This window comes from Schistocerca americana, chromosome 2 (assembly GCF_021461395.2).
Source record: "Schistocerca americana isolate TAMUIC-IGC-003095 chromosome 2, iqSchAmer2.1, whole genome shotgun sequence".
Taxonomy (NCBI): domain Eukaryota; kingdom Metazoa; phylum Arthropoda; class Insecta; order Orthoptera; family Acrididae; genus Schistocerca; species Schistocerca americana.
The window spans coordinates 291,656,516-291,683,387 of NC_060120.1; the positions used below are offsets into that span (position 1 = coordinate 291,656,516).

The window sequence follows — 26,872 nt, forward strand, 5'->3', positions numbered from 1 at the left end:
ACTCTGCAAGAGTCATCTGCTAACAGGTGGGTGGGCATAGTGTGAAGTGCTAGAAGGAGGGGGCAGTCCAGCAAAATATGGAGATCCAATGGGTGGGGGGGCGCCAACTACAAAAAAAAAAAAGGGGGGGGGGGGGAGGCGGGAGAGTGGCTCACGGCGGAGCAAAAATCCAGGGGTCAACCAAGTATCGCCGATATGAAGACTAAACACGGTGATAAATTCCAACTGGGGCAGAAGGAGGAAGGAAGAATACCAAATGATGGGTGTCTCCTCGATTGCACGAAGTTAATTAGACAGGGAGGTAGCCCCCCCCCCCCCTCCCAACCATCAAGAGTTGACCCACGATTTAGCGAAAAGGGATCTGTTGTAAAGATTCTCATGTGGTGCCGCGGAGAACAGGGGGTTGTTGGTCGCCAAGCTCACACACACACACACACACACACACACACACACACACACATATTCATTCATTACCTGGGAAACCCATGCAGCTGGAAACCCAAAGGAACAAGCAGCATCACCAGAATCAGCACCATGGGTGGCAGAGACCAAGGGGTCGCAGGAAAAACACTAGGCTTGATTGCCTGAAGCCCTCTCACCGAGTCCATACATAACAAAAATTGTGCGAGGGAGGACCATTTAATAAAGCAGAGAGTCCGATAGACAGCCACCAGTTCTGCAGCAGACAGGAGATGGAGTTCTGTGCCAACAAAGACGTGAAGACATATCCCATGTGATCAGTGGGTTTAGAGCCATCAGTGTAAAAATCAACAGTATCCTGGGAATGAACAGTACAAGAATGTGGGATGAAATTTAGTAAAGTAAGAATGAGGTGATTATCACAACAAGACTGAAGGAGAGAAGTACAACTGGAATAACAGTTGGTGGGGAACGATTGAGGAGAGTGCCTAGGAAGCCTGATACAGGAAGATGGAAAAAAAAAAAAAAAAAAAAAAAAAACGACAGAGAAATAAATGAGTGGGGGAGAAAAGCAGAAGCATTTCAGAATCCTGACATATGCATCCAAACTTGGGTTATGAAAGGAAGAGAGAAAAGCAAAGTACACATTAGCAAGATGAAATTCTTGAGGAACAGTATTGGAGTGACAAAGATAGACACGTTAAGAAATGAGGGAATCAGAGACTTAATGAAGGTGGAACCATTACAAGAGGAGATAGAGAAATCAAGGCTGAGATGGTATGGGCATGTTAAGTGAATGGAGGAGAAGAGGGTACCCAGGATGATACACGAAGTGAAACTGGAAGGAGGAAGACCGAGAGACAGATGGCTGAAAGGAGTCGTGGAATGCGACCAGAAGAAAGGAGAAGACTGGACCAAGGTGAAGACGGAGAGATGGTGACACGACAGAAGACGACTGAGAGGCCTATGTTCCAAACAGGCGCAGTCAGAGGGTGGAAACTGTCCAAGATGATGATGATGATCCCGAAACTCCCATAAGAGCAGGTGAATCGAACAGAGCGATGGAGGCTTTCAGCCCCTGGAAGAGAACTATCCGTATCTGGGGCCCAGGACCTAACCAAAGGGGGGAGGGGTGGGGCAGTGGTCAGAAGAGAAGATGGTGAGCAGAGATGGAAACTGCGGCAGAGAGAAGCAACGCAGAACCAAGTGGGTAAACTCACCCAAGGGTGGGCAGTGGGTGGGTGACGTCCCGAAGCCATGAAAAGGAAAGACCAGGAGGAGTGAGGAGGAGAAAAGTAAATAGTGGTGGCACAGGGAACCAGGATTGGTTTGGTTTTGTTTTGCTTTAGGGTGTGAAAAACAACTGGGGTCATATGTGCCCAAGTCAAAACTATAGAACATGAAGACAGCGAGGAGTTAAGAAACGACTATACGTCAGCCCCAATTGACATAATAGAAGAGAGCTAAGAACAGGCACTTGGGAGGAGGGGAAAAAAAAGTGAGAAGACACACCAGAAAGAAACGGAGGTCCAAAACTAAAAATGAAATGGCCTTCGCTATATTGCTTTGGGGGATAAAAAGTAAAACGTGGTTGACAGCCAGTATGTCATTTGCTAAAATGGCCAATAACTCACATGGCAATCCCAAGCAGGAACGTAAATGGTTAAAAAATGGGCAGTCCATCAGGAAGTGGTGGACAGGTAAAACTTGGGCACAATGTGTTTGAAGTGACGATGGCTAAAGAGGCAGTGCCCAATATGTAGCCTACTTAAAATGACCTCCCTCTAGCGGGAGGGCCTAGAGGTGGTCATCCAAGTCACTGAGAGAGGCTTAGTAAGCCGGAGATTATTCCCGTGAAGCAAAAACCATTGGCGACGCCAAAGGGACACCACCTCCTGATAGACAGCAACACAGAGATCATCGGACGGAACATAGGAACTCTCGGACTGAGGTATGAGGACTGCAGCCTTGGCAGGCCGACATGACCAGGAACCCACAGAAACATCACACTTGGTCCACCAAGAGTGAGCAAGTGACATCTTTCCTGAACCCGCTGCACTAAGGGATGAGTGGTGTACAGCACATAAGCACCTGCAGCAGCAAGTCGTATACCCCTAGCTTACTTATTTGTTACATAGTTTAATTCTTAATTTCTTTGCGTGTTTTTGGGTACTTGCATTGTTTAATTCATAAATTTCGGGCGTATTATAGTATTTGAGAGTTGTAGCATCGCGCTTTAGTATTTACTTCGTAGATTCTTACTTAAATTGTGTGCGAGTTTCGTATAGGAGGTGTAATTTCGAGTTTTAGTTACTGTAATCGTGAATTCAGGCAGATTGTAGCGCAGTCGTTAGACATTTGTACAGGTTAGTTAATACATTCTTTGCGCGATTCCTTTGCGTTATCTAGGCACGAACTCTTGTTTCAGTAACTGTTGTTCAACATCGATTAGAATGGACAGGGACTGTGATTGCTGTGTTCGGATGAGGGCTGAGTTGGCATCCCTTCGCTCACAGCTGCAAGCGGCGCTGACTTCGGTCGCGCAGCTTGAGGCTGTTGCCAATGGGCACCACTGTGGGGAGCCGGACTTGGGTATCATGGGGATGTCAACCTCATCCCGTCTGTCCCCAGATCGGTCTGCCGCTGTGGTTGCCCTGGTTGCTGCCCGCAGTGGGGCTGAGCCCTCGCCTGTAGTTGATTGGGAGGTCGTTCCAAGGCATGGCAGGCAGTGAAAGACGTCCCCGGAGGCTGATCAGAAAGCCTCCCCAGTGTGTCTGACAAACAAGTTTCAGGCACTGTCTCTGGCTGAGCCAGATGCAGCTGCCTGCCCTGTTTCAGAGGATGATTCTCAGCCTTCAAGGTCCTGGCAATCACAGAGGGTGGGCTTATTGGTAGTTGGGAGCTCCAATGCTAGGCGCGTAATAGGGCCTCTTAGGGATATGGCGGCTAAGGAGGGGAAGAAATCCAGTGTGCACTCCGTGTGCATTCCGGATGGAGTCATTCCTGATGCGGAAAGGGTCCTTCCGGATGCCATGAAGAGCACAGGGTGCAGCCAGCAGCAGATGGTGGCACATGTCGGCACTAATGACGTGTGTCGCTTTGGATCTGAGGAAATTCTCTCTGGATTCCAGCGGCTATCTGATTTGGTGAAGGCTGCCAGTCTTGCTTACGAGATGAAGGCAGAGCTCACCATCTGCAGCATCATTGAGAGAACTGACTGCGGACATTTGGTGCAGAGCCGGGTGGAGGGTCTGAATCACAGGCTCAGACGGTTTTGCGACCGTGTTGGCTGCAGATTCCTTGACTTGCGCCATAGGGTGGTGGGATTTCGGGTTCCGCTGAATAGGTCAGGAGTTCACTACACTCAGCTGGTGGCTACACAGGTGGTGGAGGCTGTGTGGCTTGGACTGGGCGGTTTTTTAGGTTAGAAGGCCTCAGGAAAGTAGGGGGTGGGCTGCAATCTCAAAGGGTGCATGGCAAATACAGGAAGTGCTTGGATCAAGGAACAGTCAAAATTGTAGTTGTAAATTGTTGTAGTTGTGCTGGGAAGGTCCCTGAGCTTCAAGCGCTAATAGAAAGCACAGAAGCTGAAATTGTTATAGGTACAGAAAGCTGGCTAAAGCCTGAAATAAGTTCTGCAGAAATTTTTACAAAGTCTCAGACGGTGTTCAGGAAAGATAGATTAGGCAGAATTGGTGGTGGAGTGTTTGTGTCTGTCAGTAGTAGTTTATCTTGTAGTGAAGTCGAAGTAGATACTCCGTACGAATTGGTATGGGTGGAGGTTATACTTAACAGCCGAACTAAGTTAATAATTGGCTCCTTCTACCAACCCCCAGACTCCGATGATACAGTTGCTGAACAGTTCAGAGAAAATTTGAGTCTCATAACAAATAATTATACGGTTATAGTTGGTGGGGGGACTTCAACCTTCCCTCGATATGTTGGCAAAAATACTTGTTCAAAACTGGGGGTAGGCAGAAAATATCTTCCGAGATTGTCCTAAATGCTTTCTCCGAAAATTATTTCGAACAGTTAGTCCACGAACCCACGCGAATTGTAAATGGTTGCGAAAACAAACAATCCAGAGCTGATAGAGAGCATCATGACTGATACAGGGATTAGTGATCACAAGGTCGTTGTAGCTAGGCTCAATACCGTTTCTTCCAAATCCACCAGAAACAAACGCAAAATAATTTTATTTAAAAAAGCGGATAAAGTGTCACTAGAAGCCTTCCTAAAAGACAATCTCCATTCCTTCCGAACTGACTATGCAAATGTAGATGAGATGTGGCTCAAATTCAAAGATATAGTAGCAACAGCAATTGAGAGATTCATACCTCATAAATTGGTAAGAGATGGAACTGATCCCCCGTGGTACACAAAACAGGTCCGAACGCTGTTGCAGAGGCAACGGAAAAAGCAATGCGAAGTTCAGAAGAACACAAAATCCCGAAGATTGGCTAAAATGTACAGACGCGCGAAATTTGGCACAGACTTCAATGCGAGATGCCCTTAATAGGTTCCACAACGAAACATTGTCTCGAAATTTGGTAGAAAATCCGAGGAAATTCTGGTCGTATGTAAAGTACACAAGCGGCAAGACGCATTCAATACCTTCGCTGCGCAGTGCCGATGGTACTGTTACCGACGACTGTGCCGCTAAAGCAGAGTTATTGAACGCAGTTTTCTGAAATTCCTTCACCAGGGACGATAAATGGAATATTCCAGAATTTGAAACACAAACAGCTGCTAGCATGAGTTTCTTAGAAGTAGATACCTTAGGGGTTGCGAAGCAACTCAAATCGCTTGATACGGGCAAGTCTTCAGGTCCAGATTGTATACCGATTAGGTTCCTTTCAGATTACGCTGATTCAATAGCTCCCTACTTAGCAATCATATACAACTGCTCGCTCACAGATAGATCTGTACCTACAGATTGGAAAATTGCGCAGGTCACACCAGTGTTTAAGAAGGGTAGTAGGAGTAACCCATCGAACTACAGACCTATATCATTGACATCGGTTTGCAGTAGGGTTTTGGAACACATACTGTATTCAAACATTATGAATCACCTCGAAGTGAACGATCTATTGATACGTAATCAGCATGGTTTCAGAAAACATCGTTCTTGTGCAACACCGCTAGCTCTTTATTCGCACGAAGTAATGGCCGCTATTGACAGGTGATCTCAAGTTGATTCTGGAAAGCTTTTGACACCGTTCCTCACAAGCGACTTCTAATCAAGCTGCGGGCCTACGGGGTATCGTCTCAGTTGTGCGACTGGATTCGTGATTTCCTGTTAGGAAGGTCGCAGTTCGTAGTAATAGACGGCAAATTATCGAGTAAAAGTGAAGTGATATCAGGTGTTCCCCAGGGAAGCGTCCTGGGACCTCTGCTCTTCCTGATCTATATAAATGACCTGGGTGACAATCTGAGCAGTTCTCTTAGGTTGCTCGCAGATGATGCTGTAATTTACCGTCTAGTAAGGTCATCCAAAGACCAGTATCAGTTGAAACGCGATTTAGAAAAGATTGCTGTATGGTGTGGCAGGTGGCAGTTGACGCTAAATAACGAAAAGTGTGAGGTGTTCCACATGAGTTCCAAAAGAAATCTGTTGGAATTCGATTACTCGATGAATAGTACAATTCTCAAAGCTGTCGATTCATCTAAGTTCCTGGGTGTTAAAATTACGAACAACTTCAGTTGGAAACACCACATAGATAATATTGTGGGGAAGGCGAGCCAAATGTTGCGTTTCATTGGCAGGACACTTAGAAGAGCCAATAGGTCCACAAAAGAGACAACTTACACTACACTCGTTCGTCCTCTGTTAGAATATTGCTGCGCGGTGTGGGATCCTTACCAGGTGGGATTGACGGAGGACATCGAAAGGATGCAAAAAAGGGCAGCTCGTTTTTAATTATCACGTAATAGGGGAGAGAATGTGGCAGATATGATACACGCATTGGGATGGAAGTCATTAAAGCAAAGACGTTTTTCGTTGCAGCGAGATCTATTTACGAAATTTCAGTCACCAACTTTCTCTTCCGAATCCGAAAATATTTTGTTGAGCCCAACCTACATAGGTAGGAATGATCATCAAAATAAAATAAGAGAAATCAGAGCTCGAACAGAAAGGTTTAGGTGTTCGTTTTTCCCGCGCGCTGTTCGGGACTGCAAAGGTAGAGAGATAGTATGATTGTGGTTCGATGAACCCTCTGCCAAGCACTTAAATGTGAATTGCAGAGTAGTCATGTAGATGCACACAGACTGTGAAGGGTGCTGAGTGAGTCTGAGCAGAGGACACAATCAAAAACGCTGTGTCGCCAAATGTACTCCGTGGCCTGATACAGTGCGAAGAGCTCAGCTGTAAATACTGAGCAGTGTGCCGGAAGCCAATATCGAAAGAGACGGGTGCCAATGATGAAGGGACACCCACCCCCATGGTCAGTCAGAGAGCCATCGGTGTATACAAAGCTACTATCGTGAAGATCCATGCGACGGTCGTGAAACTGAAGGTAATAGACCGAGGCTAGAGTACTGTCCATAGGAAGTGCATGAAGACCAAGGTTAACATGGGCCGCTTCACAAACCCAAGGTGGTGAACAGTTCACACCCACCAGGAAAAGTGCAGGTGGTGTGAAGTTAAGCCACCGTAGCAAGTGCCGAAAGCAGAAACCAGGAAGTAACAGTTGAGGGACGCACCCCATACTGGCGATCAAAGTAATCATCAGAAAAGGTGGCCACGCATGGAAGAGAAACGGCATGCATACCTGAAAGTCACGGCAGTAGGACAGTGGTAGTTCAGCAGCTGCAGTATACAGACTCAACTGTGCTAGTGAAAAAGGCACCCATTGCCAAACGGATGCCACGATGGTGGATAGTGCTGAGACGGGGTAAGAGGGATGGACATGCACATACATAAACAAAGCACCCGTAGTAGAGTTTCGAACACACAAGGGACCGGTACAAATGGAAGAGGGTGGTTCGATCAGCATCCCAGGAAGTACCATTGAGGACACACAGGACATTGAGGAACCGTGTACAGCAGGCTGCCAGGTTAGACACGTGGAAGGACCAAGACAGTTTCCTATCGAGCATGAGCCCCAATAATTTTGTAGTTTCAATGAATAGAAGCACAACAGACCCAATATGTAAAGATGATTGGGTAAACCAATTGTGTCGCCAGAAATTCAGACAGATGGTTTTGTCAGTGGAAAAGCGAAAGCCACTGTCGATGTTCCAAGAGTAAAGACTATCAAGACATCACTGAAGACACCGCTCAGTGAGACAGGTCCATGGAAAACTGCAATAGATGGCAAAAAGGGAGCCAGAGATGCCCAGCGGGAGACAGGCCATTGTAGGGTTAATGGCGATAGCGAAGAGGACAACGCTCAGGACGGAACCCTGAAGCACACCATTTTGCTGGATAAAGGTGTCCGACAAGGCAGAACCCACACACACATTGAAAACTCGGTCTTTTAAAAATGCCTTAAGGAAAAAGAGAAGGTGGCCACAGAAACCCCACATGTAAAGAGTACGGAGGATATCAGTTCTCCATCATGTCATAGGCCTTCTGCAAATCGAAAAACACAGCCACAGTCTGGGATTTCCACAGAAAACCATTCATGACATTGGTGGACAAAGTAATGAAATGGTCAATTGCAGAATGCCGCGCTCTAAATCCACATTGTGCAGTCATCAGTAAATTGTGAGACTCAAGCCACCATACCAGCCGGGCATGAATCATACGTTCCATCACCTTGCAAAGGCAGCTGGTAAGACAGATGGGGCGGTAGCTAGAAGGAAGGTTTTTGTCCTTACCGGGCTTAGGGATGGGTATGACAGTGGCTTCACACCAGTGTCCGGGAAATGTGCCCTCTGCCCAGATGCAGTTTTATGTGTTTAGCAGAAAGTGCTTGCCCACAAGAGAAAAGTGCTGCAACATCTGAATGTGGATGGCATCTGGCCCTGCGGCGGAGGATCGGGATGAACTGAGAGCACGATCTAGCACCCTCATAGTAAAGGCAGCACTGTACCACTCACAATTCAGAGAAGAGAAGGGTATCGCCCGAGCCTCCTCTGCTCGTTTCCGATGGAGGAAGGCAGGGCGATAGTGGGAAGAGCTCGAAACTTCCATAAAATGGTGGCCCAAGGTGTTGAAGATAGCAACAGGGTCCACAAGGACAATGTCTGCTACTGTCAGGTCAGAAATTGGGGAATGGATCTTGGTCCCAGAGCTGTCAGAGGTTGGCCCCACACAACAGAGGAAGGGATGCAACTGTTAAAAGAACTAGTGAATGAAATCCAGCTAGCTTTTTGCTGTCTCAAAGAATGCAATGACACTTTGCACACATGCAGTTTGCCACCATAGGACGATGGTTAAAAATGCGGAAAGAATGTCTCCGTGTGTGAATTGCATCACAGCATGCCTCAGTCCACCAGAGGACTGGAACACGACCTGGTAAAGAGGAAGCGCAAGGAATGGAACGTTCTGCAGCAGTAACGATAAGTTTGTGAGATATTCTACCTGGTCATCAAAACTGGGGAAATCTTGTTCTTTTAAGGTCATCAGGGAGGAGTAAATCTGCCAGTCAGCCTTAGTAAGCTGTCATTTGGGCGTGCACATGGATGGGCTAGGAGTCAGAAAATGGATAGCACACAAGAAATGGTCACTCAAGTAGGTGTCAGAAAGAACGGAAACACTCGAGACGATGGGCAGGCTGGGCAGCGAGATGATGGGCAGGCTGGGCAGTGCAGAACGATAGGTGGATAGGTCCAAATGACAATAAGTGTGCGAAGAGTCGAAAAGGAAATTGGGTGCCCCAGTGTTAAGGCAGAAGAGGTTAAGCTGGTTAAGAAGGTCAGCCAAGAGGGCACCTCTCTGACAGGTCCTGGGAGAACCCCAAAAAGGATGATGTGCATTAAAATTACCAAGTACCATAAATGGGGGACGTAGCTGCCCTATAACCTGAAGGAAGTCTGCCCTGGTGACATCGAATGTCAGAGGGACATAAATGGTACAGAGGGAAAAAGTCAGGTGGGGAAGGAAAAGGCGAACTGCAACAGCTTGAAGATGGGTAGTCAGGGAGATGGGTTGACTATGAATGTCATCCCATATGAGCAGCATGATGCCCCCATGAGATGGAGTGCCGACCTCAGGGGTAAGGTCAAAACGAATCGGTAGAAAATGTGAAAGCTCAAAGCGGGTCGTGAGGGCACAATTTCGTTTCCTGAAGGCAGTGTACAAGAGGACACTGCGATGCTAAAAGTAGCCGTAAATCCTCTTTGTGGGACTGAAGGCTGCAAGCATTCCTATGGAGGAGAGTCATGGTGAGGAAGAGATGCAGGGGTGTCACCTCGGTGGCTGCTGAGTGACAGCTGGTGAAGAGTCGCTACTACACAGAAGCAGGAGCATCCTGCTCCATGGGGTCCACAGAATCATCAGTTTGCTTGTGCAGTCAGTCTGTGGAGTCCAACGCTGAAAAACGGTTGGTGATGCACACCGGCGACACGGAGGCCAGCGGGGCTAATGTATCACGTGGAAACACCATTGAAGAGGATCTTTGAGTTGGTGAAGGAGAAGATCATTTGCCTTTGGTGGACTTCTTGGAGCCTTTCCAGTTAGAGGAAGAATCGGGTGTTGTTTGGCTGGAGGGATGGAGGAAGTCTTCATGGAAGTATTCCTTCTGTCCTTTCCGGCCTACCATTTGTGTAGCTGGTGGCTTCGCCCTGTGAGGTGAGAGTTTGACGGATTGTTGCACTGCTAGACGGGGGGATGGCACGATGCTACATTGACACTGAGCGATTTCACAACCTCAGAGGTGAATTGGAGGTTGCACGTCTGCATGGCCATGTCCTTCATGGAGCGAGGGGTAACAAGAACAGTACTATAGGTGCCAGATGGAAGAATGCAGGATTTGTGAATAGCCAGTAACTTGTGAGCTACTGCGTAAGGCACTGTTTCCTTTATCCAGATCTCTTGAACAGCCTGCTCATCAGATACATGGGACAATCCTCAGAGGAAGCGGCATGGTTGCAGTTTATGCAGTGTGGAGAAGGAGGTGGACAATCACGCTCATGCACGTGACCCATTTAGCTGTGTGTCGACAAGATGTTCTAGTAAGGTTGAAATGATGATGCTGGTAGCACCGCATCGGGTTCTGAATGTACGGCTGGACTGTGGTAATTTAATAGCCTGCTTTGATCTTGGATGGAAGTACCACTCTATCAAAGGTGAGAAAAAGAGTGTAGATGGGCAGTAAGGAGGAATGTACCTTTTTCATTACACAAGGGATGGAAGCGACATCCTGATCAGAGATGTAAGACTGGATTTTGGCCTCAGTTTAACTGTCTAGCAGCCTGGTGTAAATTACGCTACGGGAAGAATTTGAAGTTCTATGGGCCTCGACACGAACAGGATAGCCTTGGAGAAGCGTTGTGCTTGACAATCAGAAGTAGTCTCCAAAAGCAAAGTGCCATTCCGTAAACGAGAGCAACATTTCAGAGGGCTGGCAGTTGCATCAACACCTTTCTGAATAATAAACAGATTTACTGTGGCGAAAGACTGACCGTCTTCAGTCTGTGGGACCATGAGGAACTGTGGTGCAACGAGAAGGGTCTTTGAATCATTAGCCTCATTGTATTTATGTTTCGTAGACGTTGATTGGGAAGACGATTGACTCATTGTGAGAAAGTCCGCCATGACTGCCAGCATCTCCAATGATGCGCTCCTTCCAACTGGGGGCCCCCTTCACAAGGGGGTGCACTTGCCTTAGGTGATTGTTCACACCTCCTGAACACCTGACAGAGGGACCAATTGGCAATTTGGGAAGGTTGTAGCTCAGGCAATCACCCATCCCTCGGTCTGGCCCATACCAGAGGGTACGCGCAAACCCTACCTGTCAACCCGGTGCTGGGAATCATGCATTACCCGGTCACTTGTTACACGTCAGACTCATGGGCCGGCCTTCAGGAGAACACAGGGAGGAAGAAGAAAAAGAGGAACTTCAAACACTGAAGTAGAGGGACGAGAGGAGAAGGGAAACAAAGAAAGGAAAAGGGAGCGAAAAATAAAAGTGAGGCTGTTCTTAAGTCAGCAACAGACAATGCAGAACATTCCCAATAACATTCCAGACATGTTCCCCAAGTGAGGGGGGAAAAAGGATATCAAGAGGATAGACATGCAGCATAGAAGGGAAAAAATGCTGCAAAGGCTGGGGCTACCATGGTAGTCAAGCACAAACCCACGAAAGAGTGGCGAGCCCCCTGCAGGGGGGGGAACAGGAGCTGGGACTGTCGGACCAAAAGTGGAGGGATCCCAGCATCAACCAGAAGATCATTGACATGACTAGTGCGAAAGGCACCAGTGGTTAAACAGATACCATGAGGGTAAACTGGGTTCAAGGCAGCATTGTGGAATGGGCAGCTGACCCATAAACTTGACAACCATCATTCAGATGAGATAGAAGTAACTCTCGATAAAGGCCGAGATGAGTATAATGATCTGGACCCCAAGAAGTGTGGGCAAGGGAGTGAAGAAAATTGATTTTATAAAACAGCAAATTGAGTTTACGAAAACATGCATCCTTCAAAAGGCAGATAAGGAGCAACAAATTAAACTTGTTTTCAAAAAGAAGAAACAAGAAATGTAACTGGGGGATCATGGTCAGAGGTTGGGCATCAAGGTAGAGCTTCTGAACGGCAACGGAAATGCACCAACCACAACTTATGGGGGGAGAACTGAAAATCATGTGAGAGCATACACATGGAAGTGCACTGGATGACAACCTGGCGCTGTCACTCTGCAGAGGCCAAGTGGGAGCTATCCCAAATACATCATCTACATACAGAGAAGAAGTGATCAAAGGTCTGGCAGAAGGTATAAGTCCATTTATAGCAATGAGAAAAGTAAGGACACTGAATATGTAGCCCATTGGAATGCCACTCTCCTGGGTCTGCGGAGAGCTGAGAACAGTGCCAATCTGAACTCTGAATTACTGGTGAGACAGGAGCTGTTAGGCTCCACTCATGGAGTGTAAGCAGAATGTGATGACCAAGCTGTGTCGTAGGCCTTACAAAGATCGAAGAAAACTGTGATAAGATGGTGGTGCTGAGAAAAGGACTGCCAAATTGAGGTTTCCAATCGAAACAGGTGACTGATCGGAGTTCATCCCTCCCAAAAGCCGCATTGGTGAAGGGAGAAAAGATCCCAAGATTCGAGGACGCTACTGAGGTTATGAGCCACCATCCTTTCAAATAATTTACAGGTGTCATTGGTCACAATGACTGGCTGTAACTATCAGAGGATGATGGGTCCTTGCCTGCCTTAAGGATAGGAACCACAACACTCTCTCTCGAGGGGAAATGTCTTGGAGCCAAGTACAGTTCAACACCTGGAGGAAATACTGTCGTCATGGAGGACTGAGGAGTTGAAGCAAATGGTTATGGATTAAATCAGGACCAAGGGCTGAATTGAGGGAAGAAGAGAGGATCAGAAAAAGTTCCCATTTAGTAAAAGGTTCACTGTAGGATTCCTCCTCACAAGAGGTGAAACTTATATGGGAAGCTGCAGTTCACTGTTTCTGGAGGAAGAAGGCGGCTGGATAGGAGACTGACGGGTAATGCAGTTGCAAAATGGGTTGTGAAGTGTTCCTTGAGAACTGATGGATCTGTGCAAAGGCCACCTGGAAAGGCAAGGCCTGAAATGGAGGATAGTCACTCACAACCTCTGAGGGTGCAATGTAGTCCACACACGTGGCGAAGAGACAGAAGAACCTAGGAAGGAGTTAAAAGTGTTCCCAACACACCTGTTTGATCTGTTTGATTAAGTAAAGGATTTTGGCGTGAAGATGTTTAAAGGTCATACAACCAGCAGATGACGTATGCCGCTTAAGAGGCTGCAAGAAACAACAACAACCATGAATGGTGGTGGCAATGGGTGAGCTCCAACACGGAACTGACCGGTGGTGAAGAGTGTCCATCAAGCAGCGAACAGAATGCCATTGATGCAAATTATTTTATTGGACATATCACAAATGACTTCATCAATACACGACCTGGAAGGCAGATAGAGGCCAAAGAGCATGATGGAAAGCCCAGCACAGTAACTTCGCCATCGGGCAGGATGGGGATGGGGGGGTGGGGGGGGGGGGGGGGGGGAGTGAACCAGAGAATCAACAGGAAGTCAGAATATGTCATCATGTGTAAGGAAGCAAGAGGGGAAGGGAAGTGAGTGAAAGATCAAAAGCAGAAGAGTGCCATAGATAACACTAAAATGAGTAGGGGAACCCTCCCTAAAAAGGCACAGGTTTAGTTCAGCAAGAAACTGGTCAATGAGGAGCCCCTGTTAGATGAAACTTATGTGCCTGTGCCACAAAGGGTGAAGGATATTAAAATCCCTAAGTAGGAGGAATGAAGGGAGGAGTTGCTGAAGAAGGGCAGTGGGTGTATGCGGCCTGTCAGGAGCGATATAGAGAGTGCAAACTATGACTGCAGAGTCAAAGTGGACACGGACGGCAACTGCTTCCAATGTAGTACGAAGGGGGATCCACGATGTAACAACATTCGTATGGACCAACATGTGAACGCCACCCAAAATCCTCAAAGGGCTGACAGAAAACATGGAACCCATGAGGAGCTGATGAGTGAGCATCAGTAAAATGAAATTTCTGGGGAATGACACAAGCTGCCAAGTAAAAGGAAATCAGGGACTGCAACTTCGGGAAGTGATGGTCGTATCCATTACAGTTACACTGAATATGCACAGAATGGGGATCCAAATGCGCGGCAAATGGGCTGGAGCCTGTCATGCTGCCAAGTCACTACCCATTAAAACGAGGACAGGGTGACATCCATGAAGACGTCAGGCTCAGAGCACAGGCCTTCAGGAGCACTGGAGGGGGGCCTTTCCTGGGACATACATTTCTTTCTCCTTCATAGTTTGAGGAGGGCAGGGAATTGAGGGAGTGCAAGATTCGCAACAGAGAGAGCAGGACGACTGTGGGTCCCACTGATGAGTTGTGACAGCAGAGGGAAGAGGAGAGGGGGATGGGACTGGGGTAAGGAAGGGGGAGGAGGAGGAAGGGATGTAACAGAGGCGAAGTTAGATGTCATCAGCACACACAGTGAAGATGGTCATATTTCTGGCGAGCCACAGTGTAGGAGAAACAATCAAGGGACTTATACACTTTTATCTCCTTTTCCTTCTTATAAACCAGGCAGTCCGATGAGTGTGGAGAGTGACAGTCATTACAGTTAACAAACACGGACGATGGAACAAAGGGGCCCCATCATGCAATGGGTGTCCCAATTCACTGCACGGAGGGCCCTCCGGACAGCAAGAAGACTTATGCCTGAAACGCAAGCACCAAAAATACATCATGGGTGGCGGACGTACAGCTTCACATCACACAAGTAAACCATAACCTTGACCTTCTCTGGGAGTGTATCTCCCTGAAATGGCAAAATAAAGATCCTGGTATTGATGAGATTGACCTTTGGACATTTTTGAACATTCCAAACAAAATGAATGCTGCATCATTTCAGATTGGCCTGGCCCAGAGTTCCTCATCAGTATGGAGGATGAGATCCCAATGAAAAATGACTCTGAACCATATTCAAAAACTGATGAGGAGTAATGGACACTGGGGTGCCACCAAAATGTTCACAAGCATGAAGAGCTGCAGTTTAAGCGGCAGAAGTAGTTTTGAACAACAATGAACCGAACCGCACCTTACTGAGAGACTATACTTCGCCAAACTTGTCTTCAACAAATTTCGCAAAAAGTAATGGCATGGTGGGGTGAAAGTCCTAATACAGACCAAGTAGTGCAGGGAGTATTTCACCTCAAGCTGGTGAGCCTGGCCCTCCTCCCAGGATGTAGCCAGGGAAGGGAAGGCTGCAGGGTCATAAGAAGCAGCATTAACTGATCCATTGCCAAAAGAACAGATAGCTGTAAAAGATCGGCCAGTTTTTTGGAGCTTAACATAATTCATATGCAAAGCATCAGCCCTGATACCATCCACTCCAATCAATGGATATCGCTGTGGGTGTCATCCAGTCACAGCAAAAGCCACCTGGAATGGCAGCCACTGCTGGGAGTTCCAACGCTCCAGAATGACGAGCAACCACTCCTAGGCATACATGGGGAGGCAACAGCTTAGGTATTAGAAATGTGATCCCTGTGTTATCAGGGAGCTCAGCCAGCTGGGTACATAACACCTCCACCACAAGGACTGGCTACACATGCTCATGATCTAGCAGACTGGGAGAGGGAGAATGGTGGTCTACAGTGGGGAAGGAAGGGAGGAATGAGGGGGGGAGGGGGAGGAGAGGAATCCACACAGCAGCTGCTAGGTAGGCAGTTCTTCCCAAAATGGCTCGCACTACAGAGAGAAAATTTAGAAGTGGAGGTCAAACCCCAAAGGGGGATCAAAAATGCCAAAAAAGGAAAGGTGAAAAAGAAAAGGCAAAGGAACAAAAGCCGGGAGGAATACAAGAAACCAGGTGGACATCCAGGTCAACATAAGTTAGAACATCAAGTGAGGAGAAAGAAGGGCAGAAGGAAAGGATAGAGGACAGGGAGCGAGGGGCAAGGGGAAGGAAATGCAGCCCAGGAAGGAAGAATGGGCAGCAGTATCTCAGGGTCCCTCGTGCCCCACACATGAACTCATGGAAGAACCATGAGCCCTTGGGGGGGGGGGGGGGGGGGTTCAGAGTTTAGGATGTGAGAAATGATGCCATCAGTTTAACTCGGGGCATTCCTAAAGCATGCGGCTTGCCTTTAGAGTTTATGAAAAGGTGATTGATACAACCAGTTTCTAAATCAGTGCCCCGCCGCCCCAGTGCTCCCAGTCCCATGGGAGGCCCAGGCCGAGCAGTGTGTGTAAAGATGCAACCCTCTGCTGCTGTAGATAGCCATGGCTCCCCCAGAACTTCAGGAATGCTGACAAAGCACCACACTGTGTACACAGCCCAGCATCCTTGCCATGGCTTATGCGTCGCACAAAACACTCATGGGTGCACATTCTGTGACCCTTCAATCTGTAGCATAGCCTAAGGCCTAGTTTAGGTTGAAAGGGGAGTGTCTGGTTGTGAGCTGGTGAAGCAGTATCTCAAAGTCTTCACTTAATCCCTGTCCTATCACAGCTCATCATGCTCCATGGATGATAGCACAACTCACTTACAGATGGATTATCAACAATGGACCTGTCCTCCTCCTAGGACTTTGATGAGGTAAATACTTGGTTTTGTTGTGAATTTTGGTTTAGGACTGTGGTCGCACACTGGACATGAGTCATTGACAGGTATTTCATGCCCAATCAGTACTTGTTCAGAATTGTGTGCATACGAATTTAACCAAAAAATTTGTAGCTATGATATTCAAACATATGGCAATGAATTTTTATGACATATCTTTAGGTTATATATTATTTAAGTTATAAATACATGTTTATGAGATTTGTACCCTGCTGTGTAAATGAATAACATCTGAGGAGAGCTGCAACTCAGTGAGATATGACACTAACTGTGTCGTTTATGTGCTTATCTCCCCTATTGCTAAATGCTCTAGTATTGTGAGTGACTGTCTTTCCTCATACCAGTTCTTGTGTTCAGCCCAAGATTTTCCATGACCATATCAACAATTAAAAGACTTGATTCTGATACAATTTTAAAATTTACTTTCAACTATATTGTCCCTTTCGTGGAAAAACATTAAGTTTGAAATGAGGATATATTGTGGTTTTTTTTTCTATTTTAAATGTCAGCAACTGTTATGCCAAAAGTTAAGAAACTCGCTGCTTCTTACACAATATAAAAAATGATAACTGAGGAAGAATACTTTAAACCAAATCAATTTTTATTATGTTACAGATACCAATATATATTGTGAAATATATTTAATTAGTTTGATAACTACCAGTGTGCACACAGTTACAATATTAACAGTAAACACTACATACCTGTCTGAAACGTTTTAGGTGTATCACAAGAATATCTGGCAGAGACCACAGACCCAACTTCTTGACTACCTCTTGCTTGCGATTACAGTATGGGCAATGCCAGGCATCTTCAGCGCTCAGCACTTCTGCTCGTGTGTACAACTGTATAAAAATAAATAGCAATGTCAAAATAACACCACTCAGGATAACAATTACAAAGATAAAACTTGTGATAAATATGGACCAAAATTCAATTAAACGGGGACAGGTCAGATTGAAAGTGTCGATAAGTACCTTGGCAAGAACTTCACAGGAGAATGGACACGAAAAAGCTGCAGCTGGACATTTGACTCACATAAATTAAAAAAAAAACACAATACGAAGTGTCTCTCCAGGAATGTCAAATTAATCCACTACAACACCACTGTCAAACTGGAATACCTCTACACTAGTAAATGGCTCATGACAACATGTAGTCCGGAAGAGCTAAAGGTCTGGGAAAGGAAAATTATAGGTGCAGATTGAACTGAAGGCAGATGGAAACAATGAAGCAACACAGAAGTCACACAGAACACAGAAAGAATTTTGAAAACTATGCCTACGAGGCAGCTAACATTTCATGGACACATGTAAAGAATGAATGAAAACACATAACCAAACAAATATTCAACTTTCTACTGAAGGAAAAGATACATGCTGCAACAGGGATTAAGAAAGTGAGAAAAGATTAAGACAGGTCTGACAACACATAGCCCCAAATGTTGGAAGCAAATACATTTACAAGCAAAATGCAGAATTTGGAAGAGGTTAAATCTGAAAAAGGACCTAAGAGACGTGGACGAACTTTAAGAAAAGTGCAAGGAAAGCAAGCCAGTGAAAAGATGATGATGTACAGGAAGCATATGAAATTCCAGACAGAGGAAAAGGAAAATAAATGAAGGTGTAAAGTGACCATAAGTAGTCAGGTGGCATGTAATAATAAATAAATAAATAAATAATACATACATATACTTAAAAACATTTTAAGCAAGTTAGTATATTATGTATGCTTGCATGGCCATCTTGTTTATTGTTACACCATTTGGAAAGAGTAATACACTTGCTAATTTAAATATATAGACACTGGCATCTGCTAACAATAGCAAACATAAACCACACATTTTTAATCAGGGCCATGGGAAACAATTATTCACCCTTCACACAGTTGTCTGGTAAGTGCTTATTTCGTGGAGTCAAGTGCAAGGATCAGCACACGTATTTTGAGTTGTAAGGCAATCAGCACTAACTATGAACACCAGAATATAATACACCAGGAACAGGTTCAAATTTCAGTAAACAAATATCAGGGTTATGCTTCATGGTAAACACTAGTGGCTGCCTGCTGCAGCAACATAATGACGAAAGACAGGTAAAATGGCTAGCACTGAGAGGGGCCCCATGTATGTTTTCCACGATTATGACCACATTTGACGAATTAGAAGAAAATGAAGACTGTTTAGTCGTCCTGATATCTCTGACCAGGATCCTGAGTATATTCCCAATGACTCAGAAGTACATAAATTTGCAAATCTTCATGAAAATATTGGTACGTGTATGTACATCCCATTATGCTCCTGTAGTGCATGAAACACAAGGTTGTCATTGAATGGCTGTTGTTGATGGTGTGTATACGCATATCTCTTCATTTATATTCACCCAAGTGAAAATAATAGTAATAATAATAATAATAATAATAATAATGATGATGACAACAATAGTAACAATAATAATAATAATAATAATATTAATAATAATAATAATATTTGTTAGCAATCGGATAATCTGCAGAGGATTTCTTCATGGCCTTAATATTAAGCTATCTGTCACTGTCTCAGATACCTGTCTGAAGGAGCAGAAGACAGATGAAGAGATCTTCTTAGAAGAGGATGACATGTACCTCATGAAGGAAGTATAAGCAGAAGTGGTGTAAAGCAGGTGAATAGTATGAATCTTGTTCTGGAGTAACTGGAGATAAAAAGGATGCAGGACCTAACTGCCACTGTACTATTAAACCTTTTGAGAAAGTAGATGAAAGCAATGTGGTTACTATGAACTGCTGAAAGCAAGGTGATACTACAGTCATAATTTTTGCGAAGGGCATACAGCTATAGTGTATGGTTAAATGATGATCTATTGTATGGATAAATGATGAGGGCTTCTTCTCAGGTAAAATAATCTCCCATTTGGATCTCCAGGTGGGGACTACTCACAAGGATGTCACTTTCAGGGGAAACAAAACTGGCGTCATACGGACTAAAGCGTGGAATGTCAGCTCCCTTGTTTGGGCAGGAAGTCAGAAAATTTAAAAAGGAAACTGGACAGGTTAAAGTTAAATACAGCAGGAGCTAGTGAAGTTCGGTGGCAGGAGTAACCAGACTTCTGGTGAGGTGAATACAGGGTTATCAATACAAAATCAAATAGGGTAATGCAGGAGCAGGTTTAATAATGAATTTAAAAAATAGGAACACAAATAAGCTACTATGAACAGCATATTGAACACATTATTGTAGCCAGAACAGACACAACTCCACACCCACCGTAGTACAGGGTGTACATAAAGTCCAGGAAAACTTTCAATTTTTTATTGCACAAGAACCAAACACTGTACAGATATCATACACACGTCATTTTGAAGAGAAACCCCAAGTTTGGTAATTTGCTGATAGCACTAGTCGCAAAAATGGCGAGTTCACATGCGGAGCGAGCTTTCTGTGTGTTGGAGTTGGACAAAAACAAGTGTGCTACACCTGTTCAACGGATGTTTAGAACCAAGTACAGTAAGAAGCCACCAACAAGAAAGGTCATTTACCACTGGCACAACAAATTCATTACGACGGGTTGCTTGTGCCTGGCAAAGAGAATTGGACATCCCTGGGTGAGTGAAGTGAATGTGGAGCGCATACAAGAGACATTCATAAGGAGTCTAAAGAAACCAGTGCGTTGTGCATCTCGTGAACTTGAAATGGCTCCAATGACAGTGTGGAAAAGTCCTGCAACATTTCCACCGTGAAGTTCATGGGAACCTGAACACGAAGCTGCCGCATCGATGAATTGGCTGTGCTACAGAAGGGGACAGCTGTTCCATGAAATGGCCTCCCAGACCACCAGATCTCACTCCGTATGACTTTTTTTCTGTGGAGACACATTAAAGATCTGGTGTATGTAGCACCTCTACCATGAGCTCTAGCTGAGCTCCGGGAGAGAACACGGGAAGCGACTGCCACAGTCGACGATGCCATGCTGGGATGGGCAAGGCAAGAATTCGATTACCATCCTGATGTCTGCTGGGTCGCTCATGATTCACATATCAAATGTTTGTAAAAAAACTTTCAGAGTTTCTCTTCAAAATGCAATATGCATGACATCTGTACAATGTTTAATTCTTGTGCAATAAATAATTGAAAGTGTTCCCAGACTTTATGTACACCCTGTAGTTCAAGTTGATATGCCAACCAGCTCCACTGTTTAAGAGACTGAAGAAATGTCTGGTGAGATAAAAGAAATTATTCAGATACTTAATGGATACAAAAATTGAATTGGGATGGGGAACTGGAATTTGATAGTAGGAAAAGGAAGAGAAGGAAAAATATTAGGTGAATATGGACTGGGGGAAAGGAATGAAAGAGGAAGCTGCCTGACAGAATTTTGCACAGAGCATAACTTAATCATCACTATCTCACGAAAGAAGGGTTTATACATGGAAGAAACCTGGAGAAACTGTAAGTTTTCAGATTGATTATATAATGCTAAGACACAGATTACAGAACCGGATTTTAAACTGTAAGACATTTCTAGGGGTAGCAGTTCATCCAATACAATTTATTGGTTATGAACTATGTTTATAAACTGTAAGTCGAAAGAATGAGAGGGTGTCTAGAGTTTCAGGGGGAGCATTAGGCAACAACTGACTAGAGCAGGGAAAGGAATACAGTACAAGACAGCAGAAATTGTGAAGGCAGCAGATTATCAAATGAGTGAAAAGACAAGGCCTAGTAGAAATCCTTGGATAACACAGGACATACTGGATTTAACTGATGAAAGGAGAAAATATAAAAGTGAAGCAGGTGAGGAAGTCTAAAAAATGAGACTGACAGGAACGGCAGGATTGGCTAGAGGACAAATGTAAGGATTTAGAAGCATATTTCACTGTGGGGAAAGACAGATACTGCCTACAGAGAAACTATAGAGGCCTTTGGACAAAAGCAGCTGTATGAACATCAAGAGCTCAGATGGTGAACAGACCTAATCAAATAAGGGAAAACTGAAAGGTGGAAGGGATATATAGATGAGTTATACAAGGGGAATGAACTTTGAAAATAATATTACAAGAAATGGAATAAGTTAAATGAGATGAGAGAAGATACAACAGAGCCCTGAAAGGGCAAAGTCAAAACATGGCCCTGACATAGACATTCCCCCAGATTCAGGACAGAACTATTCTACTGGGTGCGCAAAATTTATGGAACAACTGAAACATCCCTTTTAGCTGCCAAGAAAAATGTAGTAATTCCAAGTACTGTCAGGTGAAGTATTACTGAACTATCAGTTTTGAGTCATGGTTGCAGAATACTGGCTTGGATTATTTGCAGGAGAATAGGGAAATGCAGAAGCTGACCTCAGGGAAGACCTGTTAGGATTCCAAAGAAATATGGGAACAACAGAGGCAATTCTGATCTTATGGCTTATTTTAGAAGAAAGATAAACCCATATTTATAGTGTTTGAAGATTTAGAGAAAGCTTTGACAATGTTACTTCAAACAGATTCTTTGAAATTCTGAAGTTAGCTGGGACAAAATACAGGGAGGGAAAGATTATTTGTAACTTGTGCAGCAAACAAATTGCAGTTATACTGGTCTAAGGACATAAAAGAGAAGCAGTAGTTGAGAATGGACTGAGGCAGAATTGTAGCCTATCCCTGATGTTATTGAACCTGTACATAGAGCAAGCTTTGAAGGAAACCAATGTGAAACGGTGAAATTTGGAGATAGAATTAATGTTCAATGAGAAGAAATAAAACTTTCAGATTTTCCAATGACACTGTAGTTCTGTCAGGGACTGCATAGGACTTGGAAGAGCAGATGAATGGAATGGATAGGTGAGCATCAGCAAAAGTATAACATCAGCAATGAAACATAGTTGATTTACAAGGGCTATTCAGATAGTAGGGAGCATTTTGACATTAAAAAAGAACTAAGTACAAGGAATACATATTATATATATATTTGAAAGAGCGACTGACATTACTTTTCCACACAGTCACCAAACACACTGAGGCGCTTATCATAGCAGTGGACAAGCTTTGGAAGACCTTCGTCATAAAATTCTGTCACCTGAGACTTCAACCAGTGAGTCACACCCGCCTGGAGCTCCGCGTCGTCATCAAAGTGCTGCGTTCCAAGCCAGTTCTTCATCTTGGGAAACAAGTGGAAGTCGCTTAGTGCAAGATCGGGGCGGTAGGGCAGATGAGGGAAAATTTCCCATTTGAATGAATTAAGAAGTTCTTTAGTGGAGTTTGCCGTGTGAGGCTGGACATTGTCATGCAAAAACAAAATTTTGGACAACAGCTTTCCTCGGCGTTTGTTTTGAACTGCTTTTCTAAGGCTGTGCAAAGTTTGACAGTACCGGGCAGAATTTATGGTTGCTCCATGTTAAAGAAAATCAATAAGAAGCACGCCTTGCCTATCCCAAAACACTGTTGCCATCAACTTCCTTGCTGACAAGGTTCACAAACATTTTCTTGGTTTCTTGGGGGACCTTGTGCGCCCCCACTCCATGAACTGTAATTATGTCTCGCAATTGACATGTTTCACCCAAGTCTCGTCACCAGTTACGATTCAATCCAGTAATGAATCCCCATGTTTGTGGTAGGTCACAGAAATGTCAACGTTGGCCCCATTCGCTGTTTTTAATGGTGCTCTGTAAGCATTTTGGGCACCCATCGTGCACAAAATTTGTGGTAGCCTAGCTTTTGAGTGACAATTTCAAACATCAAAGTCCATCAAACTTGTGGAGCTCCGTTATTGCGAAGCGACAGTTTTCACAAATCATTTCATCAACTTTAGCGACAAGATCATCAGTCACAATACTCGGGCGTCCACTCTTCTCTTGATCACGAACGTTGGTATGGCCATTTTTAAACCAAATGCACCATTTCCAGACGGAACATTCACTTATTACGTTGTTTCCGTACACTTCACACAGTTCACGATAAATTTCTATAGGTTTTAGGTTTTTTGCCAACAAAAACCATATCACAGAACGCATCTCACAACTGGCTGAATTTTCAAATGCAGTGCACATTTCAAATTCAAATATTAAAAAAAAACCAGACACGCACAGATGTCCCCGCTGTCACGGATGGATGCTGACTGAGCTGTTGAGCATGCACATACCAAAATATATGCGATTGGCATGCGCCTAGTGGCATCAGACGGAAATGTTCCTACTTTCTGAATAGCTCTTGTTAATCAAATGACACTGAGGGAATCATCTGAAAAAGAAAATCATCTGAGAAAGAAGAATTTGCTACTATCTAATATAAATTTAAGTATTACGAAGTCCTGTCTGAAGATAGTTGTCTTGAGTGTAGCCTTGTACAGAAGTGAAATGTGGACAATAAACACCAAAGACAAAAAAAGAATAGAAGCTTTTGAAATGTGGTGCTACAGAAGAATGCTGAAAATTAGAAGTGTAGACCACATAACTAATGAGGAGGTACTGAATCAAACTGAGGGGAAAAGAAATTTGTGGCATAACTTGACTAAAAGAAGGGATCATTTCATAACACACAATCTGAGATACTAAGAAATCATCAATGTAGTATTGTAACCAAGTGTTGGGGGTAAGAATTGTAGATGGAGACCAAGTCTTGAATTCAGTAAGTAGGTTCATCAAATGAATGTATATTGTGGTAGTTATGAAGGGGTGAAGAGATTTGCACAGGACAGACTACCTTGAAGAGTTGCTTCAATCAGTCTTCAGACTAAAAATTGCAACAGCAGCCATATTCTGTATGTAGTGACATATGACAAAGTGCAATGAATATAAAATACTGGGCAAGCATATTTTTTCACTGCAAATTCTCCATAATTAAGTCTGGAAGAGAAGCAGTTATCATGGTGACCGAGTGACCTGATCTTCCTTTTTACTTACTCAATTCATGTCTTAGCAGCTCCTAGTTAGATAGTTTCATGTTCAATGGGTCATTTTGCATAATAAATTGTAATGATGCGGAACGAGTCATTTTTCGCATTCCATCACAAATAAAGATTGAATCAGTCTTTCCTTCACCTCTTCTGCCAGAAAAAGGAGCCACTGGTGCCAAACACTTGGAAAAGTTAAATCCTTGTGTGTGTGTGTGTGTGTGTGTGTGTGTGTGTGTGTGTGTGGGTGTGTGGGTGCGCGTGCGCGCGCGCGCGCGTGCGTGCGTTCCCTTGATGTCACTTGGTGAGTAGATTTTTTATTTATCTAGTCTGATGAAAATTTAAATCTTTACACTTATTTTACTCATCCTTTATACTCAGGTAATCACTGTTGCTACTGCTACTTCGTGGTGACTGATACCAGTTTCAACAAGTACATTCTCAAGTATGTCAGGTCCATTTATTGCCATTAAATCTGACGTAAGGGACCGATGACCTTTGTAGTCTGGACCCCCACAAACCAACCAACCAACCAAATGTGTTGTTTTTCCACCATAAATGGACTTCCAAACTATCTGTTGTAGGTAGTTTTCAGGAACAGGATTTAATAATTTTCCACAGGATGTTTTGTCATTACCATCATTTTTTTCTAATAGATTACTGGATGATTACAATCTCTTCCAATGATGACAGTTCATGTATAGTTCACTTCCACATGTATACAGTTTTGGATTAAAAGAGACCACTTGCCAAAAAGCAGAAGCACTGAGTTGTCAACAGGCACAGGGAAAAATAAGGATAACTTGCTTGGTTTGGAGTATCCTTTTTCAAGCTAGAACACACACACACACACACACACCTCTACATGGTGCCAGCTGGAAACACAATGATTGTGTGTCCAGCAAGGACCCTGTAGGTGCGTAAGTTGTGTGTGTGTGTGTGTGTGTGGGGGGGGGGGGGGGGGGGGGGGGTGAGCTTGTGCACATACCCCTGTATGCACTCTAGCTTGAAAAAGAATTACTGCAATAGAAGCTAGAAATTTTTCTCTCTTTTCCTGTGTGCCTGTCACCGACTCAATGATTGTAATATTCAGTGAGTGGTCTAATCCAAAGATATGTGGATTCTACCAAAACTTCACTAAAAATCACTTCTACACTATTTATACAGGTATACCTAAAATGGATAGTAACACGTAATTGAGTTTTACTGGCAGTATTCTGTGAAAACATTCAACCAACACTGGCCATTATTATCCTTTTCATATGGGAGTGGTGGTGTTGATCTAACTGTGCTTTCATCTCCATGGAAAAAGTGAAGGGTGGACCTAACATCATATAATGTTAAGGTTCTTAGGTATAGAACACAATTTTTGTTCGGGTGGATGGACAAAGCGTGTGTGTGCATGACTTTCTTGGATTAACCAACTTGATGAAGTCACATAACTATAGAGGAACACTAAGTAGAGATGAGAAAGCACAGATTTTAGCTCACATACCCTGTAACAGGTGGCCAATGTCCAAAACACATCAAATAATTTGGTAGTTTTAGTAAATCTATCTCCTGCACTTTAAGATGAGTTCTGGAGTATAAATGAAGCTGTGGATGTAAAAACTAGTACGGTGAAACCCTGGTCACTCCATTATTTAAATAATGAAACACTGCATCAGTTACATATTTTTTCATGCTTAGCACAGTGCATTTTGAGAATTTTTTCTCAATATCAAGTGCAAATATTTACATAAGTATTTTGTGCGGTGTTTGCATATGTGTTTTCTGCGTCTCTTGAACTGTAGTAGTCTTTTTGACGTATCTGGTACTGTGCTTCCTCAGTTACATAGAAAACCATACACACACAAGCTATCACTCACATTGTTTTTTTGTGTAACACTACAAAACATACATATGTAAATATTTCACTTAACAATGAGATTAGATGCTTGAAACACATTTTGTTCAGCATGAGGATATAATTCGCGCTGTGTTTAACACAAAACATTTGAGCAAGGCAAACTGAATGAAGGTGTCAACTAGCACTGCAAGTGGCCAAAAGACAAAATACACTAAATATGGTCCGACAGAGGTATGACAATGATTACAACAATCATAAAACTGCACATGTGCTGTAGAGGCAGTTTGGAAATGGGTGTGATTGGTCATGATACCTTTATTCGTATGAATCTAGTTACTCCTATAAGCTACCACGCAGAGTAGAGTTTGGCAGCAGCAGCAGCACGAGATACTGCACAAATTCTTCTAACTCTTGCACATTTACCGGTTTAAATCCGCTAGGTAGAGCAATCTGATGTCAAGAAACTTAACCACATAATG

At 44.1% G+C, this 26,872-nt stretch overlaps 1 protein-coding gene across 2 annotated transcripts in view; it reads right to left on the bottom strand.

Moving 5' to 3' along the window:
* LOC124595567 (ubiquitin carboxyl-terminal hydrolase 31) overlaps positions 1-26,872 on the bottom strand; it is a 368,886-nt gene that overhangs the window by 23,012 nt on the left and 319,002 nt on the right. For both annotated transcript variants that reach the window (XM_047134354.1, XM_047134355.1), the window contains exon 8: positions 17,385-17,525. In XM_047134354.1, coding sequence (XP_046990310.1) covers positions 17,385-17,525 — 141 coding nt within the window. The remainder of the gene's footprint in view (positions 1-17,384; positions 17,526-26,872) is intronic.